Source organism: Amaranthus tricolor, chromosome 12 (genome assembly GCF_026212465.1).
Source record: "Amaranthus tricolor cultivar Red isolate AtriRed21 chromosome 12, ASM2621246v1, whole genome shotgun sequence".
Lineage (NCBI taxonomy): Eukaryota > Viridiplantae > Streptophyta > Magnoliopsida > Caryophyllales > Amaranthaceae > Amaranthus > Amaranthus tricolor.
Genome location: NC_080058.1, coordinates 2468491 through 2484848, shown reverse-complemented (window position 1 = coordinate 2484848; position 16358 = coordinate 2468491). Strand labels below are relative to the sequence as shown.

Here is a 16358-nt window from a genome sequence, read left to right as displayed (position 1 = left end):
ATGAGTTGTATTTTTTTGAGAATTTGACTGGAGATAGAAATAAGTGGAGACAGCAGATTCTTATTCCAGATTATTAGTAGTTTTATTAATTGTCTTTCTTGCCTTTATGTCTAACTGCTGCTTACTAGTTCTTTTTTCTTCTTACCCATCGTATTTATTGTTTATTTTAGAATTGGTTTCCTACTTATGATTTTTTTTGCAGGTAATGTTACTCTTGAGGCAATCATGTACTCCAACTCCTCTTTATACAGGGCTTTTTGCTTTTTGGGTAAAATTGATTGCATTTCTCTAGTCCTCTCTTTGAAGGGAGGACATGTATAAAATCTTTGTCATTTTTCCTTATTCAAACCCTGTTTACAGACGAGATATTAGATTGATAAATGACAATGAACTTAATGGATTGCAAACAATATTGTGTTGTGCTACTGCTTACTATTTTCAAACAATGGCTCATGAAAACGTGCACATATCTATGAGATATTATTTGATTAGTCACAATGTAAATTTTATTAACATTTAGTTATTATTTTTTTTAATTATACATATATAAATATATTTAGGGTTGAAATATTGCAATGAATAAAGTACAAAAAGTAAATAAGATAATAATAATGAATAAGAGAAAGTAATATAAAGCACTGACAATGCTAACTATCGTTAATCAATGCCCCATCACCCATAACAGGATAAGAACAAACAATTCGTGTGATTTCACAATATAATTTTTTTTTGATTTTTATATTATTAAAACTTATAAACAAATTATAAAATAACGGATTTGACAAACTGCACCTATAGAGTATGTGTTATATTTCAATTTCAATAAACGATAAACATGGTACGCCCATAACACACTGCAAAGGCTGACAAACTACGCAGTGTGAATCAAGTCGAGCACTCGAGCTGGGTCATGCCTCAAACGAGCCATGCTCGTGCGGGCCATGAGCCAACGTGTTTCGTAGAAACTAATCTCATTCACATCTACAATATTATTTTCTACAATTGATCAAATCTAAATTCTTAGAGAAGTCTCCCCACATTAAGTAGGTCCCACAATCTTTTTCTAGAGTCGTCACTCTCCCTGTCATAATAAACAAACCCACAAACGTTGAAGACTTGAAGCTACTTACTCCCCTTATTTCTTGCTGTCTGATGATCATTGAAACTCAAAAAGGGTAGTTGAGAGAAAGAAAAACCCAAAATCCCAATTTCTCTCATATTTCTCTTTCTTCCATTTTTCTTGGAATTGGATTTCTGGGTTTCTATTCATTTGATCCATTATCATGTCTCCTCGTCAGGTGAATTCAATTGTGTCTTTGTTCATTTGTGGCAAAGTTGGAATCTGTTTTCATAAATGTTAATTGGGGGTTAGGGTTTTTTGTTTAATTTTGCTGTTATTGCACTTCAATTTGGGTTGGTTTTTTGTAAGAATTGTGAATTAAGTTGAAGTTAGTTTCTTTTAAGTTATAAGGGTGTTTTATATTTCACTTTGCTTGATTTGGAAAATTGTGATTGAATTGGAAAGTATTAACTTACTTGCTAGAATTGTGAATTAAGGTAAAAGTTTGAATGTTATATGTTTAAGAATGCTTTATTCTTAGTTTGCTATATTGGCAAAGTTGTGATTGAATTTAAAGGAATCAAGTTTTGTGTTAGAAATGGGTGTTTTTGGATGGTTAAAATTATTTTTGGGTTGAACAATGTTACTCATTTCATTGTATGAATTACAACATGGCTCCAAATGTACTAATTTTTCTTGTTTTATTTGCAAATTTTAGAGGGATTAGAAAATTGGGTAACACTAATTGGTTTATGTTGAAATGTTGATTTCTTTAGCTATTGTAATTGAGTGCTTAGCTTGAATGTTGTGTCAATTCTCCCTATAAAGAAAATTGATTGTTGGAAATGGATTATGTATGAGCTTTCGCTCTCCCAAATAGATGGAAGAAGATTTATGAGACATAAATTTTCTAATTTGCATTAGGTGTACAAAGAAAAGGGGTTGTATCTTATAGGAGTAATAAGTGTGTATTTCCTTATTTTCCATGATTGTATTGTGTTTCCATCTTTTTGTATGGGAGGGAGTATAGAGAAGAAAAAAGAAGAATGCTCATGTTCTTGGAGTTTCAATTACCGCCTTCTTTTGTTGAATCTTTTTCCTTGATCGCAAAGGAGGTTGGATTGGAAGTGTATTTTGATTATGTTTGAAGGGTAGTGGCCAATCCCAAGCACAAATAAAGGAGGAGGGCGAGCGGTGAGTATATGAGAATCAACTTAGTAAAACCTAGTCATATCCCATGTTCACGTTCATGTGGATAACCACTCGAACTGATGTAAAAGTTCATGTAGTTGACCTCAATCTTTCGGCATTAAGTCTTTGGCATTGTTGTTGTTAAGGGTAGTGGCTAGTAAAGTTACTCCTATTCGAGTCTCACTTGACCGTGTACTTACCATTCATGGCTTTCTGCTTGTAGGAATTTGGAAGTGTTTCTTCTCCACCGTATGAAAATGGAACTTCAGATTCACTTTCCCTGTCCTGTTCCGAAAAGGAAGTACAGGAGGTCCTTCAGCAACCTCTTCAAGGGATAGATGAGAATCTTGTTGAGTTTTCTGAAGCTATGCGAAGTAAGATTTTTTGACATTTGATACTCTTTTTTATGAGAATATACTTTTTTAGTATTTTGACATGTGATGATATTCTTATGAAATTATCTGCTTCTTTAGCTGTTGCAAAGGCATTAAGGCATGTTGTAGAGGGAAAGGCTTCAGCTCAAGCCGAAGCAGCTGAATGGAAGCGGAAATTTGAGCTTGAGAAATCGAGGAACCTTCAACTGGAGCGCAAAGGTTCATTACATGCACACAAAACTTGTTTTAATTTGATCATTTTTACTTTTTGAACTGTTGCTTAATTCTTGCCTTTGTGCGGTCTTGGTTTTATATTCTATACTCCTTATGGAAGGGGCGGAGCAAAGATTTTGGAGGCCCATCATTACATCAAAAGATAAAATTTTTTCCACTTCAAGAAAAATAATTCCAAGACAAAATGTATTTGTAACATTATGTTCTAAAACTAATTCAAATATAAAAAAGTTTACAAAAAAATCACTTAAAAAGTGTTTCTCAGAACCGAGCATGAATAGCACCATTTAATATTTAAGGTCCTTTATTTCTGGGGGCTCTAGGCAGTCGGCTACCCGATTTGTGCTCAAAACCGGCACTGTCTTATGAGGTGATTTCCTTGGTGGAACAGTTCTTCAAGACCAGCCTTTTTCTCAGTTCTTTTTTCTGACTAAGTCCTAGATACAAAATAAGATAACAGAGGAATGTTTCTAGCTCCATGATTATTATTATAATTATTTGAATTGAGAAGATATATAGAAATATTTTTTGAAGATATATCGAAGCATTTATCAATGAGATATATAGACATGTGCAATGAGGAATCTTTCTAGCATTAGGCACAATTGTGAGTAGAAGTAGTTTTATAATACGCTGACGAACAAATCCGGTTAAACTTTTATTTGTGGCTATAGACTTAAGTGCCTTGTGATGGTTTCTTTAAAAAGTGTGGTAATAAGTTGTTCATTTCATGGCAGCGTTATCAGTTGGGAACCACGGTTGTGACCTCCTAAATATGAGAATAGAAAAGTCAACTAACCAACCAGAAGAGTATTCCCCAGCGGACCCGGAAAATCGGAAAAATGGCCACTGTTGTGGGGCAAATGGAATATGCAATCACGAGGTTCTTCGCAATGGAGAATTATCATCGGATTCTGAGTCTATAAACAAAAGGATGCTGAAAAAGGTAGTTTCTTAGTCAAAGTCATTAATATGTGATCTAGCATGCTGTTTCTGACACATTAGTCTTATGAGTTATAGTCTTATAGACCAATTTTTCACATTTATATTGTCATAGTGGTGACGTTGTAGTAAATGTTTTTTATGTAGGCGTCATTCAAACTATCGTGGAATAGCGAAGGTACAAACGGCAATCAGTATAAGCATGATGTCGTCTCTTTTGACAGAGGAAACATATCAATGACTGAGCGTAGTAGCAAACAGGTATACCGATGCTTGCCGCTAGAAGTAACTCACACTTACTATGCCTGTTTTCTGTACTGTGCAATCTCTTACAACGAAAATCTTCCTTAAAGATATCTAATAACGTTTTGTTTGAGTAATGCTTAATTACGATTGCTAAAAACTGGAGTCTAGATTAATTTAAGCATGTTACTGCAGCGGAAATGAGCTTTGGAATTATGTTACAATATATTTAACCCCTCTCGTGTATCACAATTGAATGATTGGTTGTTCATGCTTTCAGATATTTCTCAAGTGGGAGAGTGAACCCCAGACTGTGCTTGTTTTGACCAAACCAAATTCAACTTCTGTACGACTTTTATGCTGCGAACTCGTCAGGTATACAACGCTTTTATGTGCTAGTAGTTCAAACATGACTTATGTGTTACTCGGACTCTTCATTTTGCTTCACGTACTCATGTCCGATCCTTGATCCTCGAGCATTGTACGGCACTTAGAGACTTCATTTTAGGCGTAAAATGAATATTTGGACTTATCCAACACTTGGACATGTACCAGTATACATCAGTACCCGAGTCCAAGTAACATAGCTTAATACAGTTCAATCTGGAAAACTATAAGAGTTTCAACTTTGAAGTTTTGTTATATATATACTTTATTTTTTGCAGATGGTTGAATGAACAGAAGAAGCTAAACGTATATGTAGAACCACGAGTTCGAACTGAACTCTTAGATGAGTCATCTTCTTTCAACTTTGTTCAGACATGGAAGGATAGTAAGTTTTGAGCTTCGAAATTCTGATACTTTCACGTTCTTTGTCTTTTAACACTTGCAACTCATGGTTGTTACTATATCTACTTCAAAATTTTTTCAAGGAAACTGGATTAACTTATAATTTTATCAATAATTGACAGACGAGGAGGTCATACTCTTACATACGAAAGTTGATCTGGTCGTGACTCTTGGTGGTGATGGAACTGTACTTTGGGTATGTGTCAATGTTCCTATCCTTTCTTTTCTTTCGGAACGATGTGGATGTTAAAAATACGAGAAAGAGTAACTTGAGAATACTATTGGGTGTTTTTCATAGAATGGAAACGTCGTTCACTTTAAGTCTTCGGAACCTCTTTGCTTGTTTTGACTAATTAGGTTAGAATTATATATGGGTTAACCTCCCCTAGCCCGCATATTTGCTTTACTTGATATGCAAGTAACTCATGCGTGTTGATGTAGGCTGCTTCAATGTTCAAAGGACCTGTTCCTCCTGTTGTTCCATTTTCTATGGGATCTCTCGGCTTCATGACTCCATTTTGTATCCTTTCCGATTTTTTTTCTTGGTTGAAAAAGTAGTTATCTAGTTAACATATTGGGGCCTTAACTATTAGTTATTTAGTTGGGCCCCATGATATGTTATGTACGCTTATCAGGTTTCCCCCTCTGAATTTTCTAGTTTTATCTAATTTACCTTTTTATATTCGGAGTTGTTCTTTAACATTCCTATAGACAGTGAGCAGTACAAGGAATCACTTGATTCAGTGCTGCAAGGTCCCATCAGTATTACATTACGGCACAGATTACAATGCCATGTAATTCGAGATTCTGCAAAGCACGAGTATGATACGGAGGAGCCTATTCTCGTTCTGAATGAAGTCACTATTGATCGAGGAATATCCTCGTATCTCACAAATCTGGAATGTTATTGTGACAACACTTTCGTGACGTGTGTTCAAGGAGACGGATTAATCTTATCCACTACTTCTGGAAGCACTGCTTATTCATTGGCTGCTGGAGGATCAATGGTTCATCCACAGGTGTGTTTTGATAGCTAAACTTAATGTCTACTCGGCTTTCTTAATAGTTTCAGTGACTGATCTCCTCACGAATCACGAACAAAAAAAGTAAATTATGTCGGTTTTGGGCTATTTTTAGACCATATTGAGGGAATCGCAAATTCAAAAACCGAATCACTTGGCGAATCATGATACACTGATTCATACGTAAGATATCTACTCATCAGAGTTCCGTCCTTACTACGATTTTTTGACAGGTTCCTGGAATTCTATTTACTCCAATCTGCCCACACTCTCTTTCATTTCGACCGTTGATATTGCCCGAACACGTAACACTGAGAGTGCAAGTACCATTCAACAGCAGAGGTCCTGCATGGGTATCATTTGACGGAAAAGACCGAAAACAGTTAGCACCCGGAGATGCGCTTATATGCAGCATGGCACCGTGGCCTGTTCCAACTGCATGTCAAGTCGATTCCACCTGTGATTTCTTGCGTAGCATCCACGAAGGTTTGCATTGGAATCTGAGAAAGACACAGTCCTTCGATGGTCCTAGTTTTGGTAATTGATGATAGTTCTACATTGCACGTAAAAAGTCGATTATGTGTAGTATATTAAAGGTGTCTAAAATCGTTACACAGATCTAATGATGGGTAGTGTTTTTCTTCGAGCCATCGTATCGTAGGTTATCAATTACGTGACCTAGTAATGTGACCAACCATAGAATGTATTTACCTTACAAGTTACATGTATGATGTATACCATTGCAAAAAGTACAAAGTACCTCGTAATAATTCTCATCTTATACTAGCTAGTATAGTAGTAAATGTAAACCTGACAAAATAGCTTCATGGTTTCTCATGATCTGTAATTCATTCTGTTGTGGTATATGAGCATCCTTGATGAGACTCAATTTGGGTGTAATTTAGTATTTAAATGAGTTTTTTTTTTTTTTTTTTTTTTTGGGAATTTAGAAATAAAATTTTTGAGTTTTTGTCTCATCAAAAATTTTTTCATATATAAGTTTTAAACTATAATGGTTATAATCAATTTTTATAAAAAGTCAATATTATCAATTAGTCTAATACATCAAGTGAATTAGGCGACAGCTAAATGCCAAATGCTCCTTCGTATCTCGTGGTATATGGAGTACTTTATCATTTTTATTAGGAATACTTATTATATTATATTTGATTTTTTAGGCAATAAAATGAGTTATTTTGATTAATATATTTATTGAATTATACAAAATTAAAATTTTTAAAGTATGCGATTAAATGATCCAAATAAGATTTCACTAGAGCATATTTATTCTTACACATTAGTTGTAATATATAAAATAAATTTAAATGATGAAGATTGCCATCAATCATAATATAGCAGGCATTTAAGACAAAAAAAGCATTATATAACTACATGTGCTTGAGCCCCCATTAGAGATTAACTTTATTTCTAAAAGATTATATAGTTTCAAACTTTCAATTGAATGACTCAACTGATTTGTTTGCCAAATTGGTAGCGTTGGTTCTTTTATCTGTTAAGCCGATTGGATAAGTTAATAGGTATGATATTTACTAAAAATGTATTGTTAATTATTGGTTATTTATTAAAAAAAATGAATTAAAAACCCAATAACTAATAGAAAAAAGCTACAAATAATAGATTTTAATTCTGGCTTATAAGCCAACATTTTAACCAGTTGTAAAAGTCATATACACAGTATAATTTTTTTAGTTTGACTAATCAAAAACTAACAAAAAAAACCAACAAAAACATCATTTGTAATCCTAACTAAAAACTAACTTTAACTAGCTTAAAATCCAATCATGAAATTAAATTTTCATTGTTTTACAAAAACAAGAAAAAAAGTATTGGTCAAAGTCAAACAAACCCCATGAGAAAATATGTAAATTCCTCGTAAAATATCACTTTTATTAAAAATTCTAGAATGATTATGCAAGTCAAACAATTCATATGGTATTCCAAAAATTTAAAGTCTATTTCATGAGGCTTGTTCAGAGACTCAAATCAACATTAAACTCCGTTCATGCCTTTTAGATTGGCGTCAATGGCAAAAACGCAAAAGGGAAAACATGCAAGCTTAGAAACAAAACAAGTATAATCAATAAATCTCAGAGCTAAATCTATAACCATCGCAATTGTATTGAATTATTAAATATGCTTTCCCTCAGAATTAAAGAAAAAAGAAAAATGTTCAGTTGCAATCAAATGAGAAATTATTAGTCATTCTCAAACCAAGAGGCGGCTTCAAGTCTTGTTGAAGATCCTTATCAAGACTCGAGCTCGAAAAAAGGAACAAATATGCTTCAGTTTGCCAACTTCCATTCTTCCTGTATGAAAATTTCTAGTCTTCCTGAGAACTTCACTTCCATTGGTGAAAAAAATACAGGTACAAAGAGAGGAAGAAAAGGCATAGACACTGGGCTTTCCATTCTCTTTTTAATACATTAAAAATATAGATGGTAATATGAGAGCACAAACCTCCTGTATAATAAAGACTAATAAGTTAGCCTATGTTTTGTGTGATGGCAAAACCACGTGAATCTACTACTCTTAAGCATGCTCTTCATCATGAGCTTTCTGAATACCGATCCAGCGTGCATAGTCCACCCATCTAACAGATACAAAAACCGGCGTAAAAATGAGAGCCAGAGGAGGCAAGATGAGAGTAAAAGAAAAAAAAAGAAAGAATCATGAAAGCAAAGTACAACACTTACAGTAGTGAACCTAAGAATGTGTTGCCAGTCCTTACGGCAAAGCAAAGAGCACTTAGCACTAGTTTCTGGTTGTGAAACATAGGTTCCAGTATCCGTTGTTCAATTACACCAGCCAAAATTTGATATCTGCATACACAGTCAGTAGCAGATTATAGCAGATGAGAACATATCTCGACACACAATAGTGTTTGCAATAAGAAACAAAGAATGTATCCATGAAACCAAAGGTGGTGTTACCCTAATGAAAAGAGATATATCTTAATAAAGAAACAAATATTGCTCAAATCTGACTAGCTATAGCTAAAATAAGCTTTCAAAAAGGAATTTGATACGTTGATGACAGGAAGTTAACCCTGATTCTTAATGTATTTGTGGCACTGGCATCAAGATGATTAATTAGGTTAACAGAAAAGCAAAGTTCCTCCAGATATTACAAGTACAATACACAAAATTATGTCTGATATAGAAATCACTCATAAGCACCTAAAATTGCATGTGAAATAGCGTAGATCTATATCACAATCGCAAATGTAATCCCCCCCCCCCCTTACGAGACCATAGGCTGCTAATATTAGTCACAGGCTCACAGCTAAAAAAACCCTGTCGGGAACTGGTTTATCCTGTTCATTACATTTCAGTCAGCGAAAAAGATGACATGTTGGTCCAAGCCCATCTAATTATTTTTATTAATGGATAGACCTAAAGACAGAAAGTAACCTAACTAATTTATAGAACAAATTTATATATTCCAGCTACTTCTCTAAGCTGACATACTAAACAGACATCAAAATTTTCACTTGCAGCAATTCATAGCCAAAAGTATGTACATACCTAAGGTTGCTTGAAACTGCCATATACACACCATAACCTACACTAGTGGATAGGACCGGGACATTCTCTACTTCATCAGCTGCTGACTTATCAACAGCTTTCCGTGCGTTAATAACAGCATTCGTTATGACTGTACCAACCTGCATATATGAAGACCATTATGCTCGAAACTTGTATATATAATTCTTTTAGATACAATAAAATTCGCCACCAGGTCCCCTTTCCTGACAAATGGAATTTTAGAAGCTCAAGAGAGGGTTTGCAAGAGCGCATACATGATCCATCAATCATCATCATTTGTTGTAGAAAATACTATGATTGTTTGCAAGGAACTCATACATGTCAAGAATAAAAGAAATATCATGCTGATACATTGATCGTTAGTGCATACACATCTAGAATGAAGGAAACAGCAAACTGGTCTACTGATCTGCAAACACTAACAAGTTACTTCCCCTGTTTCTTAGTAGTTGCAAACGTGCAACCAAAAAGATTGTACAACTATTAAAAAGGGTCGGGAGAAGAATCAAGTGGAGGCAAGGGGGAGAAGAGAAGGAAACCAAAATGGGAAGCATTACAACCAAAAAGAAACAAAATAAAGTTCCAATTGAGCCATAGAAGCATAAATATCAGTAATCAGGCAAAACCAAGTCGAAACTATCCATTTAAGATAAGTTCTAAATGTCAAGATTAAACAAATAATAAGATAACAACGTACCAAAGAGGAGGTAGTGCCAACAGCAAAAAGTTTAGACCCATTCCGCTGCATAAAATAACCAATTAGAGTATACCAAATATAGCTTAAACCTTCCAAGTAACCCAATGCTTGAAAATTCAAAATAAGAAGATGCAATCCATGAAACTTAAACCAACGCACTTACTACGATGGCCCCAACTCTCTGTATCAATGAATATGAAGCACCGCCAAGAGCAATCTGGAAAAAGAAATTTAATATGAGACCTAAGAGTTTGTAAATAAAGCATACACCAAATCAAATACAACCCAAACTAGTCAACCAAAAATGATTTTGCCTTTAGTTTAGGACCTGGAAAGCATTGTCAGGACAACTGTGGAAAAACTTCGTAATAGGTCCAGCATTTAATGCAAGAGGTTTCCGGAGAGCAATGGTTGGCGCAGGAAGATACACAAGCATAAAATCTGCAATTACGGCCATAACCTTTTCACAAAAGGAATAGAAAATCAGAAAGCAACACCAAGAACACTCTAGCATGCAATTTTTCTAATTGTTAACCCCATTTTCTTTCAAAAATAACAACCATAAATCTCCAATCCTGGTAAATAACTTGACAAGCTGTTCCCAAAGATTACTTAAGTTACAGACTAATGACTATACCAGCTTTTGCTGGCATGAAGACTAATTGATATGTCGAATTTCTTTGAAAACAAACGGTTCTATATTCCACTAAATAAATCAAAGGAAAGAACTTAAATTTCTCGGTTAAACATCCTACACTGATTTAGCTTTGAAAGGCACGGGAAGAAAGGAGCATGATAGAACACAGAAATCCTTAATGTCTACTTCAAATTGCAACCAACAAGCATTCAGATGCATGCCCTTGTGGTTATGACCAGCCTCTCAATGTAATTGAACAGCAAACTGAAAGTGCAGAAAATCATAGTCTTTGGCAGAATAACATACCACATCGGCAAAAACAACTTCCAGTTCTTTGAAGAAATTTTCCCGTCTTTTCTCATATTCTGCAGCAGTCTAAACAACAAGAAAATCACATGTATCAAAAATAAATATTGAAAAGTTCATATATGTAGCCCAATAACTCACAAGGAATAGAAACCCAATGAGAGTCAAGAATGAAGAATTAGAAGTCCAGCAGATTTAATAAAAGAAAAAGGGTACCTCAATAAGAAAGCATCCAATAACAAAGGTCAACCGATTCATACTATAGAAACAAAGCTAAATTTTAAAGCAGTTCACAAATGACTAAACAATTAAAGAAAAATATGACATGGAAGAAACATTTGAGCATATTGTTTTACTATGAAGCCATATAATCCATATTGCTTAACTAATCACACTATTTGGGCACCGCGAGGTTGATAAGCTCCATTGGTTTTAAAATGCTTCAATGAGATCACCAAAAACCATGAAGGTAATAAAAAAAGAGTCCCCTTATCCAAATGACAAGAGAGCTGAAGAAGATGGAGAAGGACAAAAAATGTGGATAGCGTCACCAATCTGTTGCACCATTTACAATGGAGTTGTATAGCTCATACAGCTAGGCACAATAAAAGTTTGCTTGGAATCAGGATTAAATAAAATGGAGGAAAATGAAAGAATGAATTTTCAGACATTTATACAGAAGGGAACTGAAATGAAGGGGGCGAATTAGAGGGGAGAAATCCTTCATAATTAGTGAGAAACAATTATCCCCAGCAATGAAGAGACTTGGAAGAAATCTTCATCAGTCTTCCCTCCCTTCCCCTTCCCATTCCTCTCTTGCCTTTCTTTCCTCTTTCTATATCCAAATTATGCATAATTGAGCACCAATTAGTCGAAAAATGGCAACACATTATAAATTGATGAACTCCACGGTTGTAGCAAGAGGAGTAGAAAATATTTAGATGAACTCCATGGTTTTTTTTTAAAAAAAATACTAACTTCACACATGATCATTGATAAACACAACGTTCTAGTTCATAGATTCAACTTCTTCATCATATGTTTAATCATAGAACTCATTTGCATTTCAAATGTCTAGCTCCACGACGTCATACTTCACTCAATCATTCTGCTCGCTATTGCTCACACATTTGATATCTTAGGTGTAAAGGACTCTATCTCATTTTCAACTCTTGTGCTTCAAAATGCGGTTTCATCTACAAATTTCTACTCCTCTTCTACAACTACTCCTTCACATTCTTTCTCCTTCTCCACTTCTCGAATTCCTTAAGGTCTAGTTAGTTCCTTTTAAAGTGTTTTGGAAAGGTATTAGCCAACACAAGTAGAACATGCACTTCTATTTCATCAAGTTGTCTGTTTTAATTTTCTTCACTTCACTGCTTTCTCTAGGTAAACTAAATCCTCAAGGGTAAAGAGTACTACACAATCAAAGACAATTATCATCTAAAGAACTGAAACGAGTAACTTCACTTAAGACCATCAACAACAATACTTTTTTCTTTGGTTAAATTCCACGACCTTGACATTTTGTCCACAATAATAACCTTGGCATGCACGACTTTTTAATGTAGGGGCATAGTGGTGCCTAGATGAAAATCTTGAGGAACACCAATAGAAGAATAATAAATAAGGTTGCCACATGTATTTAAAGTAGTAAAATATTTTTTTTGCTATTGTAATATACACTCATACCCAAGGATCACTATTGTAAAAAAAAAAATGAAAATTGAGGCACAAGTTATAATGGATTAATGGCATTTGAGGTGGAAGAAGAAGAGATATGAAAGAGGATTTGGTGCCCAAACAAAAAAGTCACCATTGTAGAAGCTCTTAGATGATTATTATTAAAAGTATCAAACTCATGATGTTTTCAACAAAGTTGGGTATATAAATTGAATACCAATATACATATATCAAACTCTAACCAATTAAGACTTACAAATGTCAGAAGCTTACTATGCCGTTTAATATAAATTGAATACCAATATAAAGGGATCCATAAATTCATGGTCTACAAGTAACAACTAGTTTATGTTTGGCAGCACAGTTAAGGCAATATAAAAGACAAGAGGCTGAATTATTAAAGAAAACTTAAATGATTAGGATTGTGTGGCAACTACCCAACTTTTCCTTATAAGGTGACTTAAATCGAGAAATCTCAAATATTAACCTTTTCAAATAAGGTGCCGTGGAATTTTTACAATTGGGCTTATCATATGATTTTAAATACCTTTTCTACATAATTCTACCAAACAATCCACACTTTCAAGAACCTAATCAGTTTCAGCACCATATCGATTTAAGTACCTTTTCAATTTCAATTAAGCTTGATATTAGCTTATGTTGCGGAATAAAGCCCTAGTCTCAGTCGTCTTTGACCTTAAAAATTCAACTGCAATACCTTGCCAATTTTCGACCTATTCTACACCATCATTTCAGTATCCCAAGGCAATAAAAACCACAATTCCTTTGTTAGTATTAAATGCCTTGGCCAGCACGAATAAGAACATTTGTCTCAACTAATACTTGCAAACACGGTATTACCTTATATAACACCATTTCTCCCACTTCAAAAAAAAGGTAAATGGCATCCCTATCACCAGGAATTCCACATAAAACTCATTCACTTACCTTCATGATACTTAATTCGTTATGTCTTCACCCCTATAAACTTAACCAAAAAGCTTTCTTGGTTACTTTCCTAAAATAACACGGTAGCACACCCACCCTATTTTATCTTCACGATTCACTCATCTGGATAATCGATACGCCACCTAATAAAACATAAACTAACAAAATCTTAACTAAAACACGCTTGATCTCCTACCCTAAATAGCAAGATACCCTGATTACCTCCATGTTCACAAAAACTGCCCATATTCACAACTTGCACTGTTGCACACTCATAAAAAAGTAACGTCAACAAAGTCTAAAAGAACCCTCTACCCAAAGTAAATCATCACACTCAAAAAAAGTAAACTTTGCCACTCTCAAAAGTATTGCACCACTCTAAATGGACATATTCCCTCAAAATAAAGTCAAATATATTTTTTAACCATAAGAAAGATAACAATTCCATAGCCTTAATCCTTCTTTTAAGGCTTGCTTTAATCCTTCTTTTAAGGTTGGCTACATGAACTTCATTCTCTTAAACAAGGCCATACTGATTGAAATCAAAAACTCAACCTTACATAATGATCACAACTCATGCTTCAAAAAACTTCCACAATAATGATGTTGAAATAAAGTGTCTTTAAACTCTAACAAATGATCTAAGACAAAAATTAGCATAATGTAATCAAATTACTTACAAAAGAAACATAACAAATTAACAATGAATAAAAATTTTCAAATCAACAAATGAAGAACACACCTTAGTGAAAATACCAACACCGCATTCCATAGCAACTTTAGCCAAAAACAGATCATCAGCCAACAACCTTTCCTTAAATCCTCCGAATTGAAGCAACCATCTCACCAATGGCGATTTCTCTAGTTCTAAGAACTTCCTAACAATCTCGACCGGAATCCTCCCTTCTTCGATTGCTGTTACCAAATCTTTCGGTAAACTCTCTAACGATCTTCCGGTTTCCGACAACACCAAAAGCACATCCTTCTTATTCTTATTCTCATCTCCCTCCTCGTGACCTCCACCTTCTCCGAAGTTTTCATCACCGCCACCCCCGCCTCCGACGAAATTTCCACCATCACCGAAATCACCGCCGGAGTTACATAGAGGAAAATGTCGACGAATGTGAGGGGACAGAGAAAGAGTAAGGGGAGTGATGGTTTTAGAGGAGGAAGTTAGAGTTAATGGAGGAATAAAGGAAGGAGAGAGAGAACGGTGATTGATAAAATTCAGGTTGTAGCTAGGTAAAGAAGAGAGAGAAAAAGCTATGGCGGCGATCGCCATTGTTGAATTTTTAGGGGGTATTTGGTATGTGGAATTTGCGAATGGGATTGGGAATTTATATCTAAAAAATTTTATATTTCATGTATGTTTGATGGGATTGAGAATTTAAGGTGGGATGGGGAATTACATTAAACTCCCATAATTACTACTCGCTCGTTTTTTTTATTTGTTCATTATAAGTTTGTTCACTTTAAGAAAAATTATGTTAGATTCGTTTTGATGTAAAGGTTTTTAATATATAATTTGTTATGATGCATACTTAGAAATATTAAAACTTAAAATTTACTAAAAATGCATGTAAAAGGTAAAGTGGACAAACAAAAAGAACGGAAAGAGTAACTATTACCATGGAGGGTTGGTAATTGGGGTGGAATTGAGATAAATGCTAAAAGGACTAATTTACTTATTACTATTAACAAAAAAATCTACATATGTTATTTTATTTAAAAAAAGATAAAATGGTAAATTTATAATTTATTCTTAATCACATTCTCACATATACCAAGTAAGGATTTAAATTATATTTTAACAATTTCCAACAATTAATTTTCAATTCCAATTCCACTTTTAATTTCCCAAATTCTCATTTTCACATGTCAAACACCCCCTTAAGGTTTTTAAGTGGTCGGAGGTTTGAATTTCTTGAGAGACAACGAAGTTTTTGTTTGGAGGTTTTTGCACTCCGAAGAGAAAATATAGGCTTTTGGACTTGCGTTTGATAATTTTTTTCGAAATTATAAGGCATCTTTTGGACTTACTTTTGATAATTTTTTTCGAAATTATAAGGCATTTTTTATAGTCAGATTGTCTCATATAAGAGGGATTATTATAAGTATTAGTTACCAAATATTATGTCAATTCACAATCCACTATTTCAGTGATGTGAGATTTTCCTTTAATGTTAAACATTTCCAACACTACCCTCCATATAAGAAGCCTACCCTTCATATAAGAAGCATCTTTGGCTCTAATACCATATTAGGTCGTAATAATTTGTCACAAATCAACTCGTGTGCCTACTCGTCTAAACACGTCCATGATGTACCTGTGGACTCGAGCCCACAAACCTACGGATAATGAGCATAGACTTGCATACATAGTTGTGAAGTTCACTCTTTCAAGATCATATGGTATTTGGAGGATTACTCACCAAATATTATATGTAAGTCTACAACCATTATTTTAAGAAAAAATTTTCTAAAATAATTCCACCTATTAACTTTGTATATTATTTGTTGACAGTACCCATTTTCACATTTTAACCGACTATTATAGATAGGGGTGTAACTAATTTGGTGAAAAATTAAACACCGAACCAAATCAAACCAAACCAAATAAATAATTTGGTTTGACTATATTTTAAATATGATTTGGTTTGGACTGA

The 16358-nt window shown here is 34.2% G+C and overlaps 2 protein-coding genes across 3 annotated transcripts; one reads left to right on the top strand and one right to left on the bottom strand.

The window, feature by feature from the left end:
* The first annotated feature begins 1017 nt into the window (after window positions 1-1017).
* Window positions 1018-6788, top strand: LOC130828154 (NAD(H) kinase 1). The gene is made up of 11 exons (XM_057693973.1): window positions 1018-1298; window positions 2475-2625; window positions 2725-2844; window positions 3597-3805; window positions 3949-4062; window positions 4325-4419; window positions 4710-4816; window positions 4956-5029; window positions 5275-5353; window positions 5545-5852; window positions 6089-6788. The coding sequence occupies exons 1-11, from the start codon at window positions 1284-1286 to the stop codon at window positions 6398-6400; spliced, it is 1584 nt and encodes a 527-aa protein (XP_057549956.1). The 5' UTR covers window positions 1018-1283; the 3' UTR covers window positions 6401-6788.
* Window positions 6789-7932: 1144 nt separating this feature from the next.
* On the bottom strand, window positions 7933-15158 carry LOC130828155 (protein RETICULATA-RELATED 4, chloroplastic-like). Of its 2 annotated transcripts, XR_009047331.1 has the most exons (9): window positions 14435-15158; window positions 11062-11130; window positions 10447-10578; window positions 10282-10335; window positions 10119-10163; window positions 9401-9540; window positions 8570-8695; window positions 8334-8466; window positions 7933-8182 (listed from the first exon to the last, which is right to left on the bottom strand). XR_009047331.1 is itself a non-coding variant. In XM_057693974.1 (8 exons), exons 1-8 carry the CDS (start codon window positions 14972-14974, stop codon window positions 8406-8408), a joined length of 1167 nt encoding a protein of 388 aa, XP_057549957.1. In that variant the 5' UTR covers window positions 14975-15158; the 3' UTR covers window positions 7933-8405. The 2 variants fall into 2 exon arrangements, 1 of the variants encoding a protein (XP_057549957.1); XM_057693974.1 differs by having other exon boundaries at window positions 7933-8466.
* Window positions 15159-16358: the final 1200 nt, after the last annotated feature.